Here is a 10700-nt window from a genome sequence, read left to right as displayed (position 1 = left end):
GAATGCCATCATGAAACATGTTCTATCACTTCATTTCTACTCTCTCCACTTGCTCCTGCTTTCAGGAGTGTGCCAATGCAGCTGCCTTAGAGCCGTCCTGTGCTTGTGTCCAGACCAATTCTCTGGCTCCACTTGCCTACCAGCATACACTAAGGACTGCTTTGATGCAGCCACTCCATCTCAAAGTTGTGCACATGGAACAGGAATGAACTGGTGGAATAAGCTTTGCAGCAGCACTTCTTTGCCCAGCACAGAAGCTTGCATAGACAGCTTGCATAGAAGACAGGACTGCAAAACTATTACAGTCTATGTATCAAGATAAATCTACAGGTCAAATGTAAAGATATAGTCTTTTATTATGACACCACAATTAAAGGATGCTGCATTTATTTTTTTTTAAGAAAAAGATTCAGTAAAAATGTATTGGCTTGGTCAATTCATATTTGAATGTTTCCAATCCACTTAATTTGCAGAGGTTACTAAATCAACAAGCCATGAAGCTGTTTAAAAGAACTTCCACTTCTAAGCATGCTACTTTTCTAGTAAGATCAAGCACCTCATCAGTCCAATGCAGCTGTCTGCTTCACCTGTATATACCCTTGGGGTTGGTTTGTAAACCCTCATCCTTCATGAGTGCTAAAGAACTTAATCCTATAGATCATTTGGGCTCTACCTTATTAAATTTTCCTTTTCAAGTTCTACAAATCAGCTGAAAGTCAAATGTTTTGTGAAAGATTTGAGTTTCACAGCAGAATTTATAGTTCAAGTGCAATTTTAAAAAATGTACCTCAACTAAAGTTTCAGTATCAAGGTAGGCAATAATTTATTTTATTAAAAAGCATCATATCACTAAATTTTGTAAATAAAAGCAATCCACATTTTAAAAAAATCAAAAGCCATTCAAATTAAATTTAAGATATATGTCTTAGAACGTGCGCAGACATTCACACTCCCAGAAAAAACCATCCTGTGAGTGATTTAACTATGGTTATTCCCGAGTTATTCTTCTCCTGGAGTGGCCATTTTTGCTCTGGGAAAAAAGTCCTGAACATTTGTACTTGTGGTTCCTCCTGGGAGAGCAGCTACACTTCCAGAAGAAACTGAATGTCTGTACATGGCTGTAGCATATCTCTAAAATGCAGTATGGAGCCTCAAAAGAAGTATGGTCAGATGGCCTAATAACTACTGTTTACAGATGTTTGCCCAGTACTTACTGATTGGTACCAAGAACAAGGCAAATTAGGATCTTGAAATATTCATGACCAAATTCAGTAAAACTGCTGATAAATTTCCATACAACAGATTCCTAGTCAATGGTATGCATTGGACAAGTTTTTTTTAATTCATTTTATCCATAAATATCAAACAAAGGGCTATTCGCTGTTGACATCTCATGTCACATATTCAGAGTCTGAATTCACTTAAATAGATATGCAAAAGAAGCACTCACTAAATAATTTTCATCCTGGAAAGCATAGTGCAACGTTGTGATCCACTGGTTGTCTCCATTCACTAGTACATCCCTCTCTTCTCGGAAACAGGCCGTCTGAATTGGAGGAAAATGTATTTCAGTTACAATATAGTGCCATAGCGTCATAAACAAGAAATGTATTTCAGGATATGGCAACCATTTATTTAGAGCGGCACTACAAGTTATATTTGTCCCCCTTCAATACAAGTCATTAATACACATGCCTGACATATTAAGAGCATGAGGCCAGCAGTATGACAGCATTTCATATCATGTTACAGTACAATTCAATTGCACTTCACAGTTAGAGTTCTTGTAGTGAAGGCAGAGGGAAAAAAAAAGATTCTTTTTGTCTTTATATCACTCGTCAAAATCTGTCATCAATACCTGTGCATACAGAATTCAAGTCATATTATTAGAACTGAAGGTGGAAGTTATCACCCTACATGTGTGCAGTGTCTTCTGTGATTGTTAAAACTAAGAAACTGTATGTGTTTCCTTCTGAAAGCTTATTTTCAAGATTTATAATTTATCCAAAAATTACAGTGGCAGTTGTGCAAGACAGTTTTACCATACGTTATTTCATAAGGCTGACTTATATATAGCAGGAAAATATTGTCAAAGTTCTAATTAAAGTCGATTTCAAAAAGACAGTTCACATTATATATGTATATTAATACAAATAAATATACAGTAAAAGCTCTGTCACCTGGCATCCATGGGGAATGAGGGGTGTTGGTTAATCAAATGTACTGGTTATCTGAGAGTTATCTCCAGCCCAGTGGGTTGGAGGCATCTTTGCCTGTTTGGCTGCCGCCCCTCCTGCTGCGTCTGGTGCTCCAGGGCTTTCACTCCCTGGCGTCAGTGTGCCAGGGGACAGGGAGTGGGGTCCCATGCAGGCTGCTTTGCCCTGGGCTGTGGTCCATGAGGAAGAAGCAGGACTCGGCTCACAGCGGCGAGACCAGAAATGCCACAGTGGGACAGATGCCGGTTAATAGAGCATTCCAGATGGTAAAGTGCCAGATAACACAGCTTTTACTGTATATACATTCATACTATGACATTCATCCTACTGCTTCTGAAATTCACAAGATTGGGCCTCGAGTATTATGGCCTTGATTCACAATACTGTTAATCCAGTTTACAATGGTATTCATATTTGCACATATAATTTTTTAAATAAAAGCAACTGCCAATTATTCCCATCTACTCTTCAATCTAGCAATTGCAAACCTTGTTATCTTTTTTGGCATCATTTTTGAAAGGAAGGAGAACATGGAGTTGTTCCAGTCATAGTAGAAGTGGGTAAAAAAAAAAAAGATAACAAAGAGGATATGTCAGAAGCAGCTTGAAATGCAAAATGGACGGAAGCAGAAGTAGATTAGTCACTAGTGTAAAGATCACTGTTGAAACCTTGAACGCTGTTGATCGCTGAGATCATGCAGTGACGAGCTATAAAACAGCAATAACAGACTAAAGATGGAAACTTCTGGGACTCTGAAAAAGACTGGAAAGGGGAACAGAAGATAAGGGATGACTGGGGAGGAAGAAAAATCGCAGTATACTGTTGTAAAAAGCCAAAGAGGATAAAGTATTGCTATGGGGAATCAATGCTGTAAAAAGCAGCAAACAAGTAAAAGTGTATGGAGTGGAGGCCATAAGATGCAACCAGGAAAAGCACTGGCCATCTTAAAGCAGTTTTGATGACCTGGGGAGGAAGGATACCAAATGGAACAGGATCCAAGAAGGAAAGTGTAAGAAGGAATTGAGACAATGGTTAAAAATGATATATTACAATAATTCAGGGATGAAGGGCAGAAGAGAGGGGTGATAACTGAAGAAGTCAATAGGTATTTTTTGGTTTTGATGAGAAAAGCAGGATACACTTCAGTTTGGAAGTGTGTAAAAAGAGAGAAGAGTAGCTGGATGGCATGAGGGGGCAAATGGAGAGTTAGAGGTAAAGTATATCCATGCTTCATCTGTTAAAACCATGCTCCTTGTCTGCTTGTGTAAGAGAGAAGCTGTGTGCTTAAAAATCAAACTTTTTCATATTATTTTTTCCAACTTAATTTCTCAAAAAAAGCCAAATACCACAATCTGAGTTCCAATTCCAGGATGGTTATTGTTGGCAGTGAGATTTGGAGAGTGGAGAATGAAGAGTGCAACTTAATGATTTTTGTGCCTATCTGAATTATGAACATCCAAAAAACCCCCCAAAAAACTTGTTTTGACCAGTAAAGTGAGCAAGTGTGACACAGAGTTCAGAAACAAGAAACACTTAATTCTTATATTTAAATAGTAACATTATACAAGGGGGAACAGAAATAAGTGAAACCGGGTTAATTAATATAATGCGCTGTCCAATAAACAACAACCCTCAATGAAGTTGGAATGAGTAATGATTGGCTTTTCTGGATTTTAGAGGGTTTGTTTTTTTGTTGGGTTGTTTTTTTGGGGGGGCTTGTTTGTATTTTAAATCCTGCCAGAAATTTGAGAAACAAACTATGAACTTTTGCTGTTTTCACCAACACAGCATGAAAATTACTGCACATTATTACACAGATGCATAGTACTGGTTACTACAGAGAACCTATATCATTCCATTTGTTTGTGCCAATTTATTTGACAAAAATTCACAGAATATCATGAATTCCTCGAGCACCAAAAACACCCACTCCTGGGCAGTTTGCCTGGAGCTGGCAGCAAAAGCTTTTACCACAGTAGATCACATTTGAAACTTTAATAGCCTAGCAGAGAAAGCAGGAGACGCTCTCTTCCTAGCACCATTATGTCTCAGGTTCCCACTCTTCTTAAACAATTTGTTTTCTTCTTGGATCCTCAGTACATTTTCCTGTGGATTAAACTTTTCCTATCCACTCTGAAAGCCTCTGGATTTCTCTATTAGTTTTGATGGAAGATGTCAAATCATTTAAACTGCTTTGAAACTCCCAACCTATACATGTTCAAGGTAAATGTTTAAAACGTTTATTTTTGTACATATAAAACTGCTTTGAGCTACAGTGACCTCTGGGTTCCCTCCTGTCTGGCTGGGACAAACACTACATAGGGGGTGCCTCTCCTGAGCTTGTCCGGTCAGACTAATTTGCACTTTACTACTTTGAACTGCCTGGCCCCTAACTCCATGACCAGCTCCTCTTGGGCTATAAATCCCTCCTTTTCCCATAGCAGTATGCATTTCTAGGGCTTTTTGACACTACTACTGAATTATGTAGGGCCATAAGTGAATAATGGGGCTTGCTGCATGATAAATGAAGCACCGCACAAGCAAAAAGCCCTTGAGTATGGGTATCTGCACTCATAGTTGAGCAAAACACAAACAGGAAGCAGATTTGAGTCTGAAAACAGAGTAAGAGATACTCTTTTTCCTCTTTCAGGATACAATGAAAGTGCAGTAAGATAACTTAAAATCAGACTGAAGACCCAAGAACTAGTGATTGGTTTGACTGCTAGCTTTGGTGCATATATTATCAAACTGTTGATAATGCATGTTAACTTCAGAATTATGTTGCTTTTATATGTAAGGCACATCTTTTGCCCACATACGGATCATAAACAGAAGGTCTACAAAGGATTTGGCTCTTTAGTATCTAATACTCCACATCCCTTAACCACCTACTTTTAAATAAATCCAAAAGTTTTGTTTTAGTTATAGTGATACTATACACAATTCTAGAATGTGCTGTAATACAAATGAAGTCACATACATTAATTCAATGGCATTTTTTACCTTCCCTTTTTTTCATCTTAACATTTATATTCTGATGCTACCTAAAACTTGAAACCAATGGTTGACAAGTAAGGTGGATGTGAATTCCGTAGTGCTTCTAGAGAGCATTTCCAAAATCAAAATAAGCCCAACTACTGATTCATGTACATCCTGTACCTTTTATGAAAATTGTATCACATTAAAAGAACATAAATTGTTATGCAGTCATTTGACAAATCATGAGTATTTATCTGGAAATGTGAAATAATTAATAAAATACTGTACAATCTTGTATTGAATTCAGCATTAGGGAAATTACAGTGTGCAAGGCATTTCATTATTTAAGTAATATTGAACAAATCAAAACCAGGAATAAAATTCCATTCTATTTTTAAATATACCCTCATTGAGCCAATTTCAAAACTGTACTTCCATTAAAATAAAGTTATAAATAGTTTTGAAAGATTTTTCTCTATGTAATATATTTAAAATACCCTTCCCACGGGTCCAGTTGGGTTTCTTGAGGTCTGCATAGTTAGTCTAAAAAGGAATTACTGTTATATTTTCCACTTGTTTAGTGACCCATGGGCATTAAATGGAAAAAGAACCATCTGGAATTAAAATACATTACATAGCATGAACACTGACACCCTAAATACTTGCAAATAATTGTTCTTTTCCATTTTTACTGTATGTGCCTGTTATTATTATAATAATACATTTTGGCAGGATCCGTAATGAGGTACACGAACACCAAAGTAGGTTCAAAGATGGAAGTCAGGAGAAGGTAGCTCATACAGAAGATTCTAAAACAAAATTTAGATTGTGAAGTCAAACACTGAACTAGTAGATTTATGGTTGGTTGGTCTTTGTAACATTCTTTCTGCTTTCTTGGGCATCCAGTCTCTGAATGAAGTAGGGGTCTTGGGGAAAATAAAAGTATATGATCATACAGTTAAAAATTATAAGGCATATACTCAGGGGACCAATTTAAGGTTACACAGACAACTGTAAATCTGGCATTTCTTAATCTATGAGTACTTGACTTTGCAACTTTTAAAACATAATACAGTTTTCTATATATGATTTCCCAATTGTTTTAAAGGTAAAAAACCAACCAAACTCAATTCTCTTACACAGAACAGTAATCACCTCCCCAGGTTCTGAATCCTGGGTCTTCAGTGCAGTAGCACATCTTCTACCCATTGTGACACAAGAAGAAAGAATGAGATTCACAAAAAAATTTAGATGCCTAAATTAAAAAAAAATGCAATTCACAAAAATTTTTCTAAAGCTATTTAGGCACCAAAGAACACCTTGGCACTTAGGTCTTCTGGTGAAAGCTGATGTTGACACAAATCCAGGTGGAACAGAATCACACCTAGGCACCTACATCCAGTTAGCTGCTCAATAAATTGGACAGAATCTGGCTCTGTGTCCATATGCACTTACACTTGTGGTGAGGCTGCCAATTTTTTTTCACAAAAGCCTAGAACCGTGGTCTTCAACCTGTGGTCCATGGACCACTGTGAGTCTGAAGACTTATTTTTAAGGGGTCCACAAAAGATGATTATGATCAATCAAAAGTATGTGAATACCTACACTTACATTTCAAAGGGGTTCACATCTCCATTCAAAATTTCCAAAGGGATTTGCATCTCCATTCAAAAATTTTTAGGGGTCTGCAGATGCAAAAAGGCTGAAAACCACTGGCTTCAGCAGACAGAGAACTAGACTAAGAAGTGCACTTGACCAGGAAATGGGAGACCCAGGTATGAAACCCTTCTCAGCATGAGGAGACTCAAACCACCCACATCTCCTGTTTGCCAGGAGAGCAGCCTTCTCACTGAGAGGTGGGCCAAGTTGGTCTGAGGGCACCTCTACCTCTCATGCTGAAAATGGGCCAGAAACAATCATGGAGTCAGAAAAAGAAAAGAGAAAGTACAAGCACAAGAATGCCTTCTGTGAGAAGGACACTTTTCTGGAAGGGGGTCGTAGGTCGTAGCCCCCAGTTCTAAAATGGCTTAGGTACTTTGCAGTAATAGTCAGTGGGGGGGAAACAAAAACATATTTTCTCACATATAACATGCACTTTTTCACCCAAAATCAGCAGGGAAAAATAAGGGTGTACATTATATGCAAGGAAAAGGGATCTCCATGGGTCCAGAAATTTGGTGGGAAGCATGGGTGGTCGTGGTTGGAGACTCCCTTCAGCAGGGGGCGGAGGCATCCATCTGCCAACCTGACCTGTTGTCTTGGGAAGTTTGCTGCTTGCCTGGAGCCTGAATCCAAGATGTCATGGAGGCATTACTGAGACTCATCCAACCCTCTGACTATTACCCCATGCTGCTCATCCACATGGGCACCAATGATACTGCCAGGGGAAACCCTGAGCAGATCAAAAGTGACTACAGGGCTCTGGGTACAAGGGTGAAGGAGACGGAGGCTCAGGTGGTGTTCTCTTTGATCCTTCCAGTCAAGGAAAAGAGCCCAGGCAGGAGCAGGTGCATCCTGAGATCAATGCCTGGCTGCGCAGGTGGTGTCACCAGCAAGGCTTTGGCTTCTCTGACCATGGGATGATGTTCCAATTAGAAGGATTGCTAGGAAGAGCTGGGATCCACCTGATGAAGAGAGGGATGAGCATCTTTACAGAAAAGCTCGCTAACCTAGTGAGGAGGGCTTTAAACTAGGTTCACTGGTGGATTGGAGACCCAAGACCTGAGGTAACTGGGAAGTAGGTGCCCTGGAGGAAGAGCAAGCAGGACAGGGCAACAGGGGAGGTGCTCTCATACTTCCTGGGAAATCAGGGTAATCAACTAGTTACCTCAGGTGCCTGTACACAAATGCAGAGCCTGGGAAACAAGCAGGAAGAATTGGAAGTCCTTGCACAGTCACAGGACTATGATGTGACTGGAGTAACAGAGACTTGGTGGGATAGTTTGCATGACTGGGGCACTGCCATGCATGAGTATAAACTGTTCAGGAAGGACAGGTGGGGAAAAGAGGAGGAAGAGTTGTGCTGTATGTAAAAGAGCTGCGTGATTGCTCAGAGCTCCAGTATGAAACTGGAGATAGGCCTGTCAAAAGTCTCTGGGTTAGGGTCAAAGTAAACAGCAACAAGGGTGATGTCATGGTGAGGGTCTGCTGTAGATCACCAGGCCAGGAGGAAGTGGTGGATGAAGCTTTCTTCAACAGCTAGTGGAAGTTTCCTGATCACAGGCCCTGGTTCTCATGAGGAACCTCAAGCACCCTGACATCTCCTGGGAAGGCAATATGGCAGTGCTCAGGAAATCTAGGAAGTTTTTGGAGAGTGTTGGAGACAATTCCCGAGTGCAAGTGCTGGAGAGGCCAACTTGGAACCATGCTCTTCTTGACCTGTTGCTCACAAACAGGGAAGAATTGGTGAGGAATATACTAGCAGATGGCAACTTGAGCAGCAGCAACCATGAAATGATTTGAGTTCAGGATCCTGGGGAAAGGAAGGACGGAGAGCAGCAGAGTAAGAACCCTGGACTTCAGAAAAGCAGACCAACTCACTCAGGGAACTCAGAGGCAGGATCCCCTGGGAAGCCAATCTGAGGAGTCCAGGAGAGCCGGCTGTACTTTAAAGAAGCCTTACTGAAAGTCTAGGAACAAACCATCCTGATGTGCAGGAAGACTAACAAGTGTGGCAGAAGACCAGCTTGCCTTAGCAGGGAACTCTTCAGCCAACCAAATCACAAAAAGGAAGCTTATAAGAAGTGGAAACTCAGACAAATAACTAGGGAGGGATATAAGAGCACTGCTTGGGCATGCAGGGATGAAGTCAAGAAGGCCAAAGTGCAATTGGAGTTACAAGCTAGCAAGGGATGTGAAGGGTTACAAGAAGGGATTCTACAAGTATGTCAGTAACAAGAGGAAGATCAGGGAAAGTGTGAGTCCCTTACTGAATGGGGGAGACAACCTAGTGACAAATTTTAGAAAAGGATGAAGTATTATAATCCTTTTTGCAAGGTCAGTTTCCAGACTACTCCACCTAGCAGCACAGTTTGGGGAGGAGGTAAGCAGCCAACATTGGCAAAATAACAAGTTACGGACTATTTAGAAAAGCTGGACATATACAAGTCCATGGGGTTGGATGGGATGCACCCGAGGGTGCTGAGGGAGTTGACTGATTTGACTGCAGAGCCAGTGGCCAACATCTTTGAAAACTCATGGCGACCAGGAGAGGTCCTGGATGACTGGAAAAGGACAAACATAGGGCCCATATTTAAGAAAGGGAAAAAGGAGGATCCAGGGAACTACAGACTGCTCAGCCTCACCTCAGTCCTTGAAAATATCATGGAACAAGATCCTCAAGGAATCCACTTCTAAGAACATGAAGAAGTAGGTGATTAGGAAACTGTTAGCATGGATCACCAAGGGCAAGTCATGCCTGACAGACCTGATTGCCTTCTATGATGAGATGACTGGCTCTAAGGAGACAAGCGGATGTGGTGTACCTTGATTTCAGCAAGGCTCTTGATACAGTCTCCCACAACATTCGCACAGGCAAATTAAGGAAGTACAGGCTGGGTGAATGGACTGTAAGATAGAGAGAAAACTGGCTGGAGCATCAGGCTCAGAGGGTAGTAATCAATGGCTCGATATCTAGTTGGCAACCGGTATCAAGTGGAGTGCCCCAGGAGTCAGTCCTGGGGCCGGTTTGTTCTATGTCATCAATGACCTGGAAGATGGCATATAGCACACCCGTATCAAGTTTGCAGATGACACCAAGCTGGAGGGAGCAGTAGATATACTGGAGGGGAGGGGAGGATTCAGAGTGATCTAGACAAATCGGAGGATTCGGCCAAAACAAATCTCATGAGGTGCAACAAATTCAAGTGTAAAGTCCTGCACTTAGGATGGAACAATCCCGTGTACCAGTACAGGCTGGGGGCTGACTGGCAGGACAGCAGCTCTGCACAAAAGGACCCAGGGGTTGCATTGGATAATTAATCTGAATATGAGCCAGCAGTGTTCCCTTGTTGACAAGAAGTCTAAAGGCATATTGGGCTGGATTGGTAAGTGTGTTGCCAGCAGGCCAAAAGAAATAATTATTCCCCTCTATTCAATACTGGTGTGGCCACATCTGGAGTACTGTGTTCAGTTTTGGGCCCTCCACTACAGAAAGGATGTGAACAAATTGCAGAAAGTCCAGTGAAAGGCAATGAAAATGGTGAGGGGGCTGGGGCACATGACTTATGAGGACAGGCTGAGGGAGCTGGGCTTATTTAGTCTAGAGAAGAGGAGACTGAGAGGGGATTTAATAGCAACCTTCAACGACCTGAAAGGGGGTTCGAAAGAAGATGGAGCTAGATTGTTCTCAGAGGTGGCAGATGACTGAACAAGTAGCAACAATCTCAAGTTGCAGCAAGGAAAGTTTAGGTTAGATATTAGGAAGAATGTTCTCACTAGAAGGATAGTAAAACACTAGAACAGGTTACCCAGAGAGGCTGGGGAGGGCTTTTAGAACTGGCTAAA

General features: G+C 41.0%; 1 protein-coding gene across 11 annotated transcripts in view; it reads right to left on the bottom strand.

Annotated features, from left to right (window-relative positions):
- The window catches only part of CDC42BPA (CDC42 binding protein kinase alpha), a 349682-nt gene that overhangs the window by 198174 nt on the left and 140808 nt on the right, over nt 1-10700 (bottom strand). For all 11 annotated transcript variants that reach the window (XM_025216127.1, XM_025216130.1, XM_025216132.1 and 8 more), the window contains one exon: nt 1451-1546. In XM_025216127.1, the coding sequence (XP_025071912.1) occupies nt 1451-1546 (96 nt within the window). The remainder of the gene's footprint in view (nt 1-1450; nt 1547-10700) is intronic.

This window comes from Alligator sinensis, unplaced genomic scaffold (genome assembly GCF_000455745.1).
Source record: "Alligator sinensis unplaced genomic scaffold, ASM45574v1 scaffold138_1, whole genome shotgun sequence".
NCBI lineage: Eukaryota > Metazoa > Chordata > Crocodylia > Alligatoridae > Alligator > Alligator sinensis.
This window is presented reverse-complemented; position numbering and strand designations above follow the sequence as displayed.